At 50.7% G+C, this 15,842-nt stretch overlaps 8 protein-coding genes across 8 annotated transcripts; 6 read left to right on the top strand and 2 right to left on the bottom strand.

Annotated features, from left to right (window-relative positions):
• Positions 1 to 208: 208 nt before the first annotated feature.
• On the top strand, positions 209 to 1,150 carry COCVIDRAFT_39293 (hypothetical protein; the record flags this gene model as incomplete). Its single annotated transcript, XM_014699340.1, has 2 exons — positions 209 to 575; positions 633 to 1,150. 2 exons carry the CDS (start codon positions 209 to 211, stop codon positions 1,148 to 1,150), a joined length of 885 nt encoding a protein of 294 aa, XP_014554826.1.
• Positions 1,151 to 1,307: 157 nt separating this feature from the next.
• Positions 1,308 to 2,934, bottom strand: COCVIDRAFT_103850 (glycoside hydrolase family 47 protein; the record flags this gene model as incomplete). Its single annotated transcript, XM_014699339.1, has 2 exons — positions 1,308 to 2,616; positions 2,702 to 2,934. The coding sequence occupies 2 exons, from the start codon at positions 2,932 to 2,934 to the stop codon at positions 1,308 to 1,310; spliced, it is 1,542 nt and encodes a 513-aa protein (XP_014554825.1).
• Positions 2,935 to 4,175: 1,241 nt separating this feature from the next.
• COCVIDRAFT_28125 (hypothetical protein) lies at positions 4,176 to 6,925 on the bottom strand (the record flags this gene model as incomplete). The annotated part of the gene is made up of 5 exons (XM_014699338.1): positions 4,176 to 4,271; positions 4,323 to 5,462; positions 5,517 to 6,492; positions 6,549 to 6,861; positions 6,916 to 6,925. 5 exons carry the CDS (start codon positions 6,923 to 6,925, stop codon positions 4,176 to 4,178), a joined length of 2,535 nt encoding a protein of 844 aa, XP_014554824.1.
• Positions 6,926 to 7,247: 322 nt separating this feature from the next.
• Positions 7,248 to 7,436, top strand: COCVIDRAFT_103983 (hypothetical protein; the record flags this gene model as incomplete). Its single annotated transcript, XM_014699337.1, has 1 exon — positions 7,248 to 7,436. The coding sequence occupies one exon, from the start codon at positions 7,248 to 7,250 to the stop codon at positions 7,434 to 7,436; it is 189 nt and encodes a 62-aa protein (XP_014554823.1).
• Positions 7,437 to 7,909: 473 nt separating this feature from the next.
• COCVIDRAFT_103934 (hypothetical protein) lies at positions 7,910 to 9,876 on the top strand (the record flags this gene model as incomplete). The annotated part of the gene is made up of 7 exons (XM_014699336.1): positions 7,910 to 8,076; positions 8,131 to 8,577; positions 8,627 to 8,716; positions 8,766 to 9,349; positions 9,400 to 9,460; positions 9,513 to 9,798; positions 9,850 to 9,876. 7 exons carry the CDS (start codon positions 7,910 to 7,912, stop codon positions 9,874 to 9,876), a joined length of 1,662 nt encoding a protein of 553 aa, XP_014554822.1.
• Positions 9,877 to 10,377: 501 nt separating this feature from the next.
• On the top strand, positions 10,378 to 10,539 carry COCVIDRAFT_103994 (hypothetical protein; the record flags this gene model as incomplete). Its single annotated transcript, XM_014699335.1, has 1 exon — positions 10,378 to 10,539. A coding segment is annotated over one exon (162 nt), but the record flags the coding sequence as incomplete, so codon positions are not given.
• Positions 10,540 to 10,626: 87 nt separating this feature from the next.
• On the top strand, positions 10,627 to 12,473 carry COCVIDRAFT_39289 (hypothetical protein; the record flags this gene model as incomplete). Its single annotated transcript, XM_014699334.1, has 2 exons — positions 10,627 to 11,164; positions 11,218 to 12,473. The coding sequence occupies 2 exons, from the start codon at positions 10,627 to 10,629 to the stop codon at positions 12,471 to 12,473; spliced, it is 1,794 nt and encodes a 597-aa protein (XP_014554820.1).
• A 1,003-nt stretch (positions 12,474 to 13,476) lies between these two features.
• On the top strand, positions 13,477 to 14,430 carry COCVIDRAFT_103849 (hypothetical protein; the record flags this gene model as incomplete). Its single annotated transcript, XM_014699333.1, has 2 exons — positions 13,477 to 13,600; positions 13,787 to 14,430. The coding sequence occupies 2 exons, from the start codon at positions 13,477 to 13,479 to the stop codon at positions 14,428 to 14,430; spliced, it is 768 nt and encodes a 255-aa protein (XP_014554819.1).
• Between the last annotated feature and the right edge of the window lie 1,412 nt (positions 14,431 to 15,842).

Here is a 15,842-nt window from a genome sequence, read left to right as displayed (position 1 = left end):
CAGCAAAGAATGGGCGAATCCATAGACATTGTGTTATTGTATCAGTTGCCTGCAGCATGGACGACCATGGGTGAACGCCCGACGCGTGACCCACCTTGGCGCAGACCGGGCGGTCAGACAACCTTAATTCTGCCGCCCCACTAAAACTTCCCTTTGCTCCATTCCAAAACTTTCCTGTTCAACTCCATTCGTCCTTCAGTCTACCACAATGTCGCAAAAGCGCAAGCACACCGAAGCTTCCGAAGCCTCGAATTCCGCTCCTAAGCCGTTCAAAAGACACCGCGCTTTCAAACCAGGGTCGGGTCACCAAAAACCGAAGAAGCGACCACAGGTGTCGAGTGACATTGACAAGAGCACCAGCACCCATGCGCTGAAGAGCAGGATACGGGATTTGAAGCGTTTGTTGGCGCATGTTGACAATGTGGGCGACCACAAGATGTCGGCAAGCAGTCGGATAGAGAGGGAGAGGGAGCTGGAGGCGTGTGAGCATGAGCTGAGAGAGAAATTGGAGAGTAGCAGGGAAGCCGAGTATAGGAGGAAAATGATTGGAAAGTACCACCAGGTGCGGTTCTTTGGTATGAAATTCCTGGGTCAAAACTCATCTGCGAGGATCACATTGCTAACGCGCGCAGATCGTCAAAAGGGCACACGGATACTCAAGAAGCTGAAGAAGGAGCTACAATGCGAAGAGGACGAGGAAAAGAAACAGGAACTTGCGCAAAAAGTTCACAATGCCGAAGTCGATGTCAACTACGCCATATACTATCCGCTGATGAAGCCATATGCTTCTCTATACCCAAAATCGAAAAAGGAAAAGGCAGCGGATTCGGATGAGAGCGGGGAGGGTGATTCTGGCGACAAATCGAATCGCGAGGCTGACGGACCCAAGGGAGACGTAGCCATGTGGAAGACCGTTGAGGAAGCCATGGCAGAAGGCACGCTGGACGCATTGAGGAATAGAAAGGAAGACTTGCCAGCACCAGCACCTGCAAAGGAAAAGAAGAACAAGAAGCTGGACCAAACTATCAAGAGCAAGGAAAAGAAGATAGCAGGAAAACTTGCTGCAGCGAAGAACCGTCGTGAGAGGAGAGCTTTGGGTGTCCAGGCTCAAGAAGAGGCAGAGGAAAGCGATGGTGGTTTCTTCGAGTAACATGCCACTTTTATCACAGCGTGGCCGATCGCATTATACCCGGCGAAAATGTCGTCAATATCATTACCCTGAAGCGCGCGTCGCACCAATGGATATATGAATGGTCTAAACAGCAACAGCCCTCGTATACATAATCTCTGCAAAGGGATCCCCCCTCTCACTTGCTTCCTCCGTGAACCCTAACTGGATGCGCCTCCGTATTGTAAACCCACTCATTCTTCCCATCCTTGGAAACCTGCCACTCGGCCTCGCCCGCATGAATCAAATACGAATACTTGAGCACCTCCGCAAACCAGAAGCTCTCCTGGAAATCGCTGAACCCGCCTCCCCCAACCACATTAACATTATTGATCGAGCTGTACCCACTGCCCACCCTCGTCGTCTGATTGATAGCCACAAACGCATCCCACGCCCACTCCTGGTACTTTGGATCCGACGTAGCGCGGAAGGCATAGTAGTACGACTCGATAACCTCAGGCCTCAACACGTAGTTCGCATCCTTAATCCAGAAGCCCGCCGATTCGAAAAGCTCCGTCTGGTTCGCCGGTATATTCGTAATATTCCAAGAAAAGATTTCGGGCCCAATCCGCGTCGCAGTATTAATATAAGTCTCATGGCACCCATTTACGAGCTCGAGTCCAAAATCAATGTAATCCTGTCGTCCCAGGACCTGGCCGCCCAATATGAAATTTCCGCCATCAAAGCAGCCCAGATGCTGGTTGTCGAATTTGAGCTGTGGGCCGTTGTAGGCGGCGAGGAAAGTAATGTCAGGTCGTGGCAAAGGGTGCGAGACTAGATACTTGATACTACTGTCTACAGCCGTGACCCAGCGGTCTTTGAGCTGCGAGAATTTCGGGTCGTAGATGTACATTTTGATAAGGTATTCGTAGAAGGAATCCGAGCCGCTGACCCAGCCGCCCTTGCCGTCGGTGAATTCGCCCGTCTGCACGCTGATGGTGGAGCCGACGAGGCCGGGGAATGGCTCACCGGATTTTGGGGAAGGGGAGAGTAGGTACGACTCTGCTTTTGCGACGATATCTGCGTAGGTCTGGTTTCCGGATAGGTCGGCTAGACGCGTCCATTCGAGGATAAGAGTTCCGATTGTTGCGAGGCCGTTGGGGTTGCCGTCGTTACCGCGGGCGCTGAGGTCGAGATTGTTCCAGGGTACGCCCGAGGGTGTCTCAAATGCGTAGGAAAGGTTGTTTGCTAGGTTGATGGATTGAGTCAAGAGAGCTTCGACGTTCGATGGGTTGTCTGCGAGATGCGCCAGAGGTCCGCGTAGGAGATCGTATCCTGAGAGCATGCCGCCGAGATACCGGATTGTCGTCTCGAACAATGAGACTGAGGAGTCTGTAACGGCCCAGTTGATGGTTGGAATGTGGTCTAGAATTTGGTTTACTGTTTCCTTCTCGCCCATGATGAGTGCTGTGCTGAGGGCATCTACGGCGGAGGCTCCCCATCCGTTTCTAAAGATGTGTTAGCTGGGTTTCCTTTCTCATTCTCTACTGAAGCGCTCTTCAAAATCTCAATCGAAGCATTTTTGCTACTCACCGGGAGTTACTACCATTGTTCGTCACGGGATTCAACTCATCCTTCGGAAACGCATAGGTATAATACCCATCCCAGCTCACTCTGAACGTGTCTACTACAGCCTGTGCTCTTTCTTTCGGGGACGAAAGTTCGGGAGGCGCCTCATACCGTCTCGCTGGCAAATCCACCGGTGCATTCGATGGCAAAGACGAAGCCACAGCAGCCGTGAGAGCGAAAACCCCGAGTCGAATCATCGCAGCGTGTCGTCGTCAAGCACCCAAGACCAATCTTTCCGAGTAGTAAACCGGAGATTTAAATAAACAATAGTGTGTCTCTCTCTATAGTAATATACTACTTTCCACACCGCGTCCAGAAGACAAAAAAAATAAGGTTAGATCCAAGGTCAAGCAACCAAAAATGAAAAAGGCAAAAAAACCTTATTAAATTACTCAAAGGTGAGGAACCAAGCAAGTCTACATATGCCTTTTTTCACCGCCCGCCAACCCATCTCCCTTTGCAGATCACTATATCGCCTAGAACCTAGAATACGCATATATGTCAGCCGACAGAGACAACAAACACCATGACCCCAGACACACCCCCAAAAATGTTGGGGAGTTACCAATATTTGGTGATCCTTGTCTACCTCAGATTAGGAAGGTAACAAGTGAACGTTACGGGCAAACAAAGAAAAAGAGGGTGCATACCCAGATGCTTCCTCGTCCTTCTGCTGGCAAGATTGGGGAATGGTATCGATCTCGTGCTAGCAGCGCATGACCAGGGGGAGCCCAACCATGCTTGGTTACATATTGGTAGAAAAAAGGGCAATGGTACATAACAGTGGCGGGTCATTCACGGTGCATTAGCAGCGCAACCTGCCTTGCGTAGGGATCATCGTTACTACTTATTAGACTTGGGCTTGGTCGATCTTGTTGAGCTACCGAATTCCCCCCCCCCCCCCCTCACCGGCTTAATTAGGGTAGGTCGGTGTGCGTCTTACATCCAAGTCAGACTGGACTACGTAATTAAAGTACTTGGTTTCTTAGGAAAAGAGCAAGGATAGGGCGTGTAAGAACGCAGACTGGGGGGTCAATACTAGGGGGAGTTACGGAATAATGCGGAGTTGCAGGAAAGAGGGATCCCATGTATCCGCATCATACGTTACGTTCGGCGACTAGTACATGGGAGGGGGAAATGCGGGATGTGCAAGCCCATTCAAACAAGCGCTGTGCCTGGATGTTTAGCGGGGGTCGGATGGCCGGCCGGGTTTATTGACAAGACACGTCCGTGCACACAGCGACCTTGTGGCACCCGCTCCCGCATTCTTATTCCTAGTGCATTTTGCTCATTCTTTGTGACGGTAATGGGATCGTGATGGGGGGACACGGAATGCAGCTGTGGCATGTTTGCCTGGGGGTATGTTCATTTGCTCTATGGGTGCTCGCTACGTATGAAGACACTAACTACCAGAATCGGTTGTATGGATGTGTTTCAATCAAACTGGCTCGGCCCAGTCTACCTGTTCTGTGACGGGACCTCCGCTTGTCGAGTAGCTGATCTTCAGTCGAAGTTTTAGCCTTGCTGGAGGCGGCTGCTGAGCGTTAGTGTGTATTCATAGCATGATCATATGTGCGTGACTTACGCCATTAACGGCTGTGACCCTCATTTGCTGGGTCGCATCCTGGCCGCCATCCAACTCGCTTGTGCTGATAGGTTGCAACTGCAGCTTCTGGCTCTTGGGTACAGCAGCCTGTAGATTCACACCCGACAGTTGCGTGAGGCTCCCGGTGTTGCGGAATCGTGCAAGAACTTGCACTGCATTCGCGTCACGCTTGAGCTGGAACGTGACCTGGAGGTCATTCTTGTTGTATGCTGGATGTGCGGGCGGGCCAGATGCTACAGGAGGTGTTGGGTTTTGCGGAGGCGGCGAAGACATACCACCAAGACCGCCAAGTAGGTCAGACGATGCGGCTTGTGGGGGCGCCCGGGATTGCGCAGGGGCTGGAGAACTACTCGGGCCGGAGTTGAATAGATCCATAATGTTAGCGACATTCGATTGTGGCGCCGGGGAAGACGTTTGTGGGGGTGATGAAGCCCCGCCCATTATGTCTGCGAGCAGATCTTGGCTATGTTGTGTTCCGTTGGCAGAACCATTCACGTCAGCAGATGGGCCAGCGTCACCCATGAGATCGAGTAGTAGATCCTCGGTTGCTGCTTGTGCAGGCTTCTTTTTCGCAATCTTTGAGTGACGCTTCTTGGTAGCCTCTCCCAGTACACGCGACTCTTCTCGGATCTCAGGCGGAGGCATCTTTTCCAAAACACCCCTCCTGATCTGATCATGACCAAAGAGGTTGCCGTACTCGGCTGCACGTTGCTGAATCTCCACATCTAGGTTGGCTGAGTATCGTTGTAGTAATCGTCGCAAACGTTCGATTTGTGCGGGATCGCTTAGTCGTGTCGTCAACTTCATCGATGCTGTAATGATGTACTGCTGAACAATCAAACCGGCGTAACTGCTGTTTAGGATAGTTTCAAAGAGATCGACAACATCACTCTCTTTCACTTCTTTGACAAGTTCTTCCTCCTCGTACTGGCCACCTCGTAATAGGGCATCGCCGTATTCTCCAATCACCCAAGAACCAGCCAAGGTAAGGCCTTCTTGTGTGATGTCTTCCTTGAGCGCAGAGTAGAGTTTCTGTACTGAGTAGGTCTGGAGATCGGGTGTGGTAGCGATTAGTCGGACAAAAGACGACAGAATCTGCTCTTTAACATAGTTGCCGGCCTGTATCCCATATTAGCAAGAAGAAAACCACAACCCAAGGCTTGAGTCACTGACCAGTTTTAAGACGCGTAGCATCGTGTCAACATGCCACCTTTTATTTGGCGCAAAGCGATCCGCAGCAATACCAATCTGTGAGGTCATGACCGGCTTGAACTCATTGTCGGCGACTTCTAGGAAAGCCAACAGCTCCCGTATAAGTACCCGTACATTGCTCTCATTGATCAGAGTAAAGCTAAGATCAAGTGCTCTCCTTCGAATACTGATATCTGGATCTCGAAGACAGTCAAGGATGGTGTTCCTGTGCCGCTGTACAGCGTTGGGTTCGACTGCAACCACCTTGATCAAGGTGTTGAGAGCGACATATCTGATGTTGTTATCCCGGTTAGACAGGAACTTTCCCAGAATGTTCACACCAAGCACACGAAGTCCGGAATCTGCCTCAATGTCGAGAATGGTAAGGACAGCTTCGTAGAGAATCGAATTACCAACGTTCTTGGAAGAGTCGGTGTTGGTTGCAACCTGGGCGAGGATATCGTTTATTTGTTCGCTGACCTGAGCATCGCCGCGGGCCAGGACACGCAGCAGCTGTAGTAGCTTGCACTGCAAGAAGGGATCTGTGATGCCCGTTACATCGTGCTCGGGAGCGTAGCCGGAAGATGACAGTCCCTTCAATATCTTGACCAAGCTGGGTACGGTTGGCCTAAAGAGGTCCCGTACACCATTCTCATCGTCTTCGTCCTCGTCTGCTTGGCACAGATTCTCTACCAAAGTGACACCACACAGCAGGACTCCATGGTTGCGGTCTTGTAGCAGCAACTTGGCCTTTTCCAAGAAATGTTCTTGTAGGTCGGGTACTTTTCGACATATCCTCATTGCGCAGATTGCGGCTTTGCGACGTATGTAGGGGTTCGCGCTCGATATTATCGTTTCGACTTCTGGGAACAGGTCTCGAGCCATTTCAACCGATGCAATGTTTCCAAGGGTGCAAAGGGCGAGGCCGACAATGTACTGATTAGCATGGTTCAAGTCGCTGCAATACGGTTAGCATACGTGATAGGGCTTCAAGCTCGATGGAGGAGGACGTACTTCTTGAGCGAGTTGGTGACCAGGGTCAAGACCTCCTGGTTCTCATCCAGGAGCAACATGGTGCCCAGATAGCCCAACCGCTTGTCCGCAAAGCGGGGAGAGGCCAGCAGCTTCAAGCATTCAATCTGACCAAAATGCGTCCTCTCGCCGAGTGTGAAGAGGTAGAGGAGCTTTGCGACATTGTTCCTCCTCACATTTGAATCGTGGCTTTCCTCCCTGAAGCTGGCGCGGATCGCCGCACTCTCTTTCTGGACAACGGCACGCTCATCAGCAATCGTCTTTGCAGCGCGCACATTGCGAATAAACTGCTTCACTGGTAATTCTTAGCACATGTCCATAGCTGCGGGCGGTGCGATGCTTGGCGTACAGGAAGCCATTGCAGTGGCCTCTTGGACCCCACCCAAGCAGCGTTCAAAGGTTCGATCGAGAGGCGGGAATGAAGGACGGAGGGCTGCTGTTCGGTCGGCAGGATCAATCGGGCACGGGCAACTCGAGGTATTCCTTTTGGAGGGCTTGGTTGTCGACAGCGTTTGGGGGGACGGCTTCCACCTGGCCGGGCCGTTATTTGTTCCAGATGTCGGATGCAGACGCACCTCCCACCGACAACCAACGAGGGCAACGCCCACGCTACCGCTGCTGGCAGGCCAAACCACTTGAACACTGCTGGTTGCTACCATGTCTCCTTGACGCTTTTGCTAGATGCTTCAACTTGCTATCAGTCCAGCGCATCCTCTCCAATCTCACTTGAACAAGCCCAGGGCGTCTCGGCCATTGTACACGTCCATAGATAATATGGCTGGGGGCAACGGAGGCCTATCGCGCGAGTCAGGCACCCAGCGTGTTCCAGCTACGCAGACGCCTACACACAGTTATCGCATTCTGTCTTAGGCCATTCACCACGCATGCCGAATCCAATGACGGCCTTTTTGGCTATGAGGAGTGCTACGGACTACGGGGCGGATGATGATAGCCTTAGCTGGCTGGGCAAAAGTCCTTGATTCCCGCTGCACTGCCCGTGGTGGCAAGCGCGTCTGACCTGTGATGTAACCGGCCCTGACAGCTAACGAATGTTAGAGCACCGTCGCCGCGATAGAATGGGTGCGCGCAAGCAGCCCCCAGGCAGACCTCTCCACGTGGTGATCCCATCCTCCTCCTACTCGATTCCTGTTTTTGTCATGCTGCGCGGGTGTTCGGAAGGCTTGCCTGGCTACAATATTATCCACTACCCATAAGGACCGAGAACCAGTCGCCGTGTGGGTTGCTGATCATACTCTGGCCTGTCCACGTTTCAATCCCCTTTTGCATCATTACTTACATCCTCGACATGCGCATACTCTTTGCTCATGATGGCTGAATCCACAATGGCTGAATCTACCTCTGTTGACACGCACAACCATAATGGGGACGCCGACTTTCATTCCCCGCGACCGCGCAAACCCACGAGAATCGACCTCCTGAAGCCTAAACTTAGCGACGAAGGCCTCAATAAAAATGGCACTCTGAAAGAAGCCGCCTCTGGTCTCTCGAGGTGCCTATCACCAGTGTGCTTTTTTTGGCGCAGCACATTACTGACCCTCCGCAGTGGAAGATCGACCCCTATACCCCCCGATGCCCCGCCTTCCGTCCAGGCCTCTTCGTCTGCGCGCCGACAGATACGCGCTCAGCACAAGCAGCGCATATTCCCTACCATCCACTACCAGAATCGCGTCTCGCACTTTGACCCCAACAGCGACCACCATGACTTCCGCGGCTTCTTCGTACTGTTCTGGATTGGCCTTGCCATCATGGTCATCACCTCGATGCTCCGAAACATGACAGAGACTGGATATCCGTTTCAGATGAGGCAGTGGGCGTTGTTCAAGGAAAAGGTGGTTGAGCTTGGCCTGGTTGATGGTGCCATGGTCTGCAGTACGGCTTTGTCACTGCCTCTCCAAAAGCTGTTCCTCAAAGACAAAGTGCTTCGCTGGAACACGTATGGTATGGCTATACAGAGCGTCTTGCAGGCCATCTGGCTTGCTTTCTGGACTACGTAAGCCGTCGCTTTTCCGATCATGTACCATAGACTAACGACTGTGAAGATATCCATTCATCCGCGATTGGAGCTGGACAGCACAGGTCTTCTTCACCCTACATCTACTTGCAATTTTCATGAAAATGCACTCATACGCGTACGCTATCCAAGAATCTACAAATGATGGCCCAGACTGACGTTTCAAGATTCTACAACGGTCATCTCAGCGAAACTCTGAGACGTCTGAACGATCTCGACACACCTGATCAAGCTAGCAAAGTGGCAGCAGTTCGATACCCGACTCCCCGTACTCATCTACACGAGATTCCAAAGTCACCGTCTCAGACCGAGTCAGAACCCAAAGACCCAAATGCAGAATATCTTGGCCACTTGCGTGAGGAGCTTGCCTTGGAGCTTGCGTCACCTTTGGGTAATGTCTCGTACCCCAACAACCTCACCTTATACAACTATGTGGATTTCATCTTCTGCCCAACGCTCTGCTATGAGCTCGAGTATCCCCGCAACACTCATGTTCGTTGGCTCGAGGTCTTCTACAAGACATTGGCTGTGTTCGGATGCATCTTTCTCATGGTCATTACTGCGGAGGAATTCATACTTCCAGTGCTCGACGTATCGGCCGTGCGACTCCATAACTCGAACAGCGCAACCGACTTTGCATTGATCATGGGTGAGACGATTGGTCGTCTGCTGTTCCCCTTTATGATCACCTTCCTCCTGGTATTCCTAGTTATCTTCGAGTACATCCTGGGTGCATTTGCAGAAATCACGCGTAGGTCTTTCTCAAAACCACAATAATCTACCCGCACTTACATTGTACAGGCTTTGCCGATCGTCAATTCTACGCTGACTGGTGGAACAGCTGTGACTGGCTCGAGTTCAGGTACGGATTGTTACATATTTCTTCCAAAGCAGCGTCTAACCTACTTAAACAGTGCCGAGTGGAACATTCCGGTGCATCAGTTTCTTCGACGACACGTTTACAGTGCGTCCAAGAACCATATGTCGCGGCCATTGGCCATAATAATCACCTTTTTCATCTCCGCGCTGGCCCACGAACTGGTCATGGGCTGTATCACGAGAAAATTCAGAGGCTACGGCTTTGTTGCCATGATGCTTCAGATGCCCATCGTCATGTTGCAGCGAAGCAAATGGATCAAGGGTCGTACATTGCTGAACAATGTCTTGTTCTGGTGCAGCATGATCCTGGGACTTAGTATGGTAAGCTGACTCATCTCGGCCGAACGATGACAGATTGCTAACTATCAACAGATGTGTGCGCTGTACGTGCTTGTATAGTCTCCTGTGATAGAAGTGTTCTAGATACTGCTGCGTGTGTGTTATAGGGTGAATTGGCTTTTGCATTAGCATAGACGGGATAGACTTGCGAATACCCTTTTTAATTATCATCTGGTGATTTTTGATTCGACCTACAGTATAAGCCATCAGCCTCGTTTGTGCATCTCGTTCAAAGTGCTATAGGACCGGTGTATGCGTTGTGTGACTGTGCACAAGGCGAGCCAGATCATCTCGCAACTTTCCCCAAAAGAGTGTATGGTGTGACGTAGGTACACTAGCGGCTTCGGACCAAGTGTGATTCCGAGGTTGGAGGGGATGTCGGCGGAGTTGCGGGCGACCCCACAGCCCTGCGCATGGCGAACCAACGCATAGTAGCAGGGATGACGTCGAATCAACAATACGCGGAATACGAGCGCGCTGTACCTTGTCGTGTGCACAGGAGTCCTTGGAATTCGACAAACTACTCTCCTAATTTACATTCCCATATGCTTTACACAGTAGACGTTCAGCAAGACTGAGACAGATTGCTTTCGACATTTGTTCCCGTATCATAGTGACTTCATCGACCGTCACCGGACCCAGCCAGTTCGCTCCACGGCTACATCGGAACTTCCACAGTCCGCAAATCTCGCCGTTATCAGAGCGCGGTTGCCAAAAGCTTGAGCGTTCCGTGACTTTTGGCTTCGTCCGTCCTCTTTGCAACATCTCCGGACTTCCCTCACCCATCAACAAGTCCTAATAGTGTTCATCATGGCGGAATTGCATGAGGCGCTCGCTTGCCTAAGGCCAAAAGAATTCAGTGACGTCCCGACCGATGATCTCAAGGGATTCTTATCCGATATACTAGCTAAAGCAGAACTGATTGCAAACTCTGTACCTCCGCCTCCCAATGGCACGCCTTACGAATCATCAGAACGGACGCGAACCGAGCAACAACCCGCAACGAGCGCTAAGGACCTCACCATTTCCCAGGTACGGCGACCTCCGCCAGCTCCGACACATGAGGAGCTGCAAAAGTCATGGGGAAAGCCTCTCAAGCTGGGGAATGCCGATGCCGCTACGGGGATGAGCGTTTTCAAGATGGCCGGGAAGGATAGGCATGGAGCTTGGTTCTCAAGGACAAGTGTACACGAAGGTCTAGGCTTCAATAAATGGAAGCGTGCCATGCAGAGCGAGTTTGAAGAGAGTTTGAAGGTCCAAGGCGGTCCGGGCGAGGGCAATGTGCGAGGTATTGGAGGAGACCAGAGACTTGAGGACATGACTGTAGATGGCGTAGGACAGCTACAAGGTATATAGTGTGACATACAGTCCAGGAAGTGCAGACAGCTGACAGCATCGCAGTATACCAACTTTCAGCTCAATTTCCAGGACCAACCTCTCCGCGCGAGTTCATTACCCTCCTCATCACCTCGGATAGCTGTCTGACCGAGGCGTCAAAAGTCGCTGACACGATACCCCGACATTTCATGGTTGTCTCCATACCTGTTTCGCACCCGAACGCACCGCCACGAAGTAACATGGTACGGGGTTTCTATGAGTCGGTCGAGATGATACGCGAGATACCATTACCAGACGGCGACGCAGAGACTAATCCAGTCGAATGGATCATGATCACACGCAGCGATCCTGGAGGTGGCATACCTCGCTTCATGGTGGAACGAAATGTGCCCAGTAGTATATGTCAGGACGCACTCAAGTTTCTCGACTGGGCCTGCGCAAGGAATGACGAATCAGAAGTAAAAGCGGACACAGGAAGTCTGCACGAAGTCACGCGCACCATGTCCGTGGCAGATACAAATGGAATAACTGCTGGTGTTGGAGTTAGCATAGCGGAAAAGCCCACATACCCGAGCAGCCACTTGGAGTTACAGCGCAGTGATTCTGCAAGCTCATCGAGCACCTCCTCAGCGGATTCATTTGCTTCTGCTGAGCAGTTTACTACTGCACGTGAAGGCCTTCCTATCGATACATCAATTCCAACACCGTCCACAGCATCTCAACAGTCCTTAACGATAGCAGACGACCATCACACCAAGGAACTCCAGAAGATCGAAGAAAAAAAGGATCAACTGAGAATAAAGCTGGAACAAGCCCAGGAAAAACTGGACACCAACTTGCAAACAGAAAGTTCCAAGACGGAGAAGGAAATACAAAAGGCAAACGAGAAGCATGAAAGAGAGAAGAAAAAGCAAGAGCACAAGTATCAGAAAGAAATACGGAAACTCGAGGAGCGTCGAGAGAAAGAGACTCGTAAACTGCTTGCGCGCCAACAGAAGGAAGCGGCTAAGAACCAACTCAGCAAGGTCCAGCGAGAGCGAAATGAGTATAAACAACGACTGGATATCTTGGAGCAAGAGAACAGACTGCTTAAGCTGCAGATTGGCGAACTACAGCACGAGAACACTGCTATAGTTTCTCAGCTGGGAAAGACTGAGGAGGGCATCAAGCTCTTGAGATCAATCAAAGAACAAGAACAGAATTCCAGGGTGAGGGCAGATTCTGCGAGTTCGGGCAGAAGTACGAAGAGCGGAAGGAGAAGTAAGAATTCAAGTGAGTCGTCAGGCACGCTGGTACGGGCGGGGACTACCCGTTTCTAGGTTTTTGTGGGGTTTCCTTTTGGTCTATTTGGCGTAGGTATGGGTATGGGTTCTTTTCCTTTCCGATCACGTATTTCTTTTGGTACGCCATGTGCGCGTTCGCAACGATGATTCCCTTGAGCTGCATTTAGAAGGCGTGTATCATTATAAGGTATAGATACCACAATTTTATATCGTTTTATCACGGTATAGCTGATGCAGACCTGGTTAGTATTCTCGCTTGATTGAAATAGGCGCTCTTGCCTTGTGCGGCGTGCAGCTGGCTTATTAACTAGTAACCTGGTAGATATGCCACCTACCCACCCTCCCACCTACCCCACCATAACACGCATCTTCGGCCTCCGACATACAAGGTGAAGTGCAGCCCCCCTCCCCCCCCCAAGGGAAGAACCACTCCTACTTATTTCTTGTGTTACACGAAGACAAAATCCCCTCCTTGGAATACCTTCAACTGAATTGCCTGCACCTTCGCGTCCATAGTACGTGGTTCAACAAGAAAGCTGATTGCGGTCCGATTACGGAAGGCTTGTTTGGGTCGGCACTTGAATTTGCTTTTTTGTTGGCTGTCTGCACCTGAACAAAAGATAACTCACACCGCAAGTATTGGTGGAGTGTATCGAGGGGTTTATTGGGGACAATCTTCTTCCCGCCTTGTGCGCATCGAAGACACGGCTTCAGGGGTTCAAAAGAAGGAAGAGTCGAAAGAAGAGTTTAAAGTGGAAAGCCTAGCGTAAAGAACATCTGTCGAACGAAAACTCATCACGCGATTTCCACCTCCAACGACTGCTTTTTATCAGTAATTCTGACCCCGCATTACAACTTTGGGGGCCGAATTCGCACTATATCAGAGTCAACAGGTCTGCGCAAAAGGGTAAGCCTGGTTGCAATTGGGTTACAAAGAGAAGGAAGTTCAGTTCCAAGCAAAAAGGGTGTTTGAAAGTGAAAGAAACCGACGTGCTGAACCAATCCCGAGCAAAACACCACTAGACGTTGAGCGGAGAAGATGGACCCGAAGCCCAAGATTCTTGCCTTCCATGGCTCAGGCAGCAACTCCATGATACATACTGTACAATTGGCGAGATTGACAAGAGTGCTTGGTTCGGAATTTGAGGTTGAGAGTCTGAGCGGTATGCATTTTGCGCTTTCAAATCCCCCATCTCTTACTCTCATTCCCTGCAATGTTTGTTCCTTCCGACTCCGACTCCCAAATCTGCAGAATGCGATACTCCTTTCAAGCGCATAAGCCTGTATAAGATTCTCTCCCCCAGATTCGATTCGGGTACACTAGAAACCCAAAGACTTACTCTCACTAGCCCCCTTTCCCTCCCAAGCCGGTCCAGGTGTCCTCCCGTTCTTCGACGGCTGCGGCCCTTACAAACGCTGGCTCTCCGCCCCCGACACGGCCAAAGAACTAAAAGATGGCCCTCACATCTCCACCATGCCCTCAGAAGTGGAAGAACTCGTCCGCAACACCGTAAAGCGCATCCGCGACTCCGGCGGCGAAGTCGTTGGCCTAATCGGCTTCTCCCAAGGCACCCGCGTTGTCACCGGCCTCCTCAAGTGTGCCGAAATCGTCGCCGCACTAAAGAAGAAAGGCGAAGATGTCGATGAACTAGACTGGTGCGAATGGGACTTTGGTATCACTATCTGCGGCAGTGCCCCACCGCCGTTTGTTGCGCAATCCGTTTCTGCTGCGCTAGACGCTTCCAAGCTTTCCGAGGACGAAAAGAAGGAACTGCTGGAGAGCAAGATCGCTATTCCTTCGTACCATATTCTTGGTAATCAGGATGAGTTCAAGGGTGTGGGCAAACGGTTGATTGAGCAGTGCTATGAGGTTGCTGAGGGAAAGAGTACGGTCAAGGAAGTTGATATCGGACATTTTTACCCCATACAACCCGCTGAGAATGAGCAGCTTGGGAAGTGGGCGATTGAGGTTTTCAAGAAGGAGAAGGCATGATGACAAGGAGTTTGGAAGAAATGATTCAGGTGCAAGAATAGAATAGATCTCTGTTTTTGGAATTTAGATACGCTGTGTTGAAAAGGAGTCTTGTTCTTGGGTACGCTGATACGCTGATACGCTTATTTTGCAGGTAAATATTTCGGTCGCTTGATTTCAAGCAGGATACGATAACAGGGGACTGATTCACTGCTGAAGATTGAGACAAGAAATGACGTACAGATTAATGATCACGACAGAATCCCTAGATCGAACAAACATTGACGAGTAAGATATAGAATGTAAAAGAGCTCCAGTACTCATGCAGCAAGTCCTTGCGGTATACGCCAGGACCACTGAAAATAGTGCGATGGTAATTTCTACAAACACCCCTGTCAATTTTGTCATCTACTCTTTCTGCTACTTGACATGTTCGCATACCCTTTACTAAAGAAACGCTCTATCATCTGCGAAGGATACGTCGATAACCGACAAGAGACAAACAGGCCAAGACTAGTAAGTAGATGTGGAAAGATACGAGGCAGAGCTATGCAGTTCTTCTATACTGTCAGATTGTCTGCCTGAGCAGAGTGGGGGTACGTCTAATCAGTCGGAATGGAGTAGCCGGAACCCGCGGGGTGTCGTGTGCACGAGTGGGGTTGATGTCTGAGACTAAAGACCATGAAGAGCAGCAATGCACCAATGTAAATGCTACAAGGGTTCACCGGAAAATTATTGCCAACGATTACTATACAATATTCGGCGCTACAATACACCTTGATGACTAGCACTGAAGTCGTAAAAACAGCGACACATGTTACATGGGGCACCTCCATGAATCAAGCTCCCAACCCTTGCGCCCGTCAATCGTATACCCCAATAGCCCGTTTTTGAACTCCATAAAAAGAACAAAAGCTACATACCACACCACACACTAGTACTACCATAACCCCAGCACTATCTAAACTCTACACTTTCCCCCCATGCCCATCCGCAACAACGCCAAGCAAAAACATCGGAAGCCGTCATCCAGCACAAAGTACGCATCGGAATCTCAAAGCGGCCCAAAAAGAAGAGAAGAAAAAAAATGCCACCCTCACACCGCTCCCCCCTGCACAGCGCTTACCCCCCACCCATCTGACCAAAAACCACCACCTAGACCTCCGCAACACCCCGATATTTCTCCATATCCAATTCCCTATATAGCAAGTCCACACATAGCAAGGCCCAACCTAACCTTCCCAAAATAACCCATCCATGACCCATTTAATCACGCATCTTTACCCTAGTCCCAAATTAACGTTCCCTACCCCCCCATCCCAGTCTTAAACTCTCAAGCCCAAAAAAAGCCGCGTTCAACCGCCATCCTTACACAAAGTAGTATCAAAAGATCTAGGGTACGTAGTGTGATAAACACGCCATTACCGACGCAT

This window comes from Bipolaris victoriae (assembly GCF_000527765.1).
Source record: "Bipolaris victoriae FI3 unplaced genomic scaffold scaffold_63, whole genome shotgun sequence".
Taxonomy (NCBI): domain Eukaryota; kingdom Fungi; phylum Ascomycota; class Dothideomycetes; order Pleosporales; family Pleosporaceae; genus Bipolaris; species Bipolaris victoriae.
This window is presented reverse-complemented; position numbering and strand designations above follow the sequence as displayed.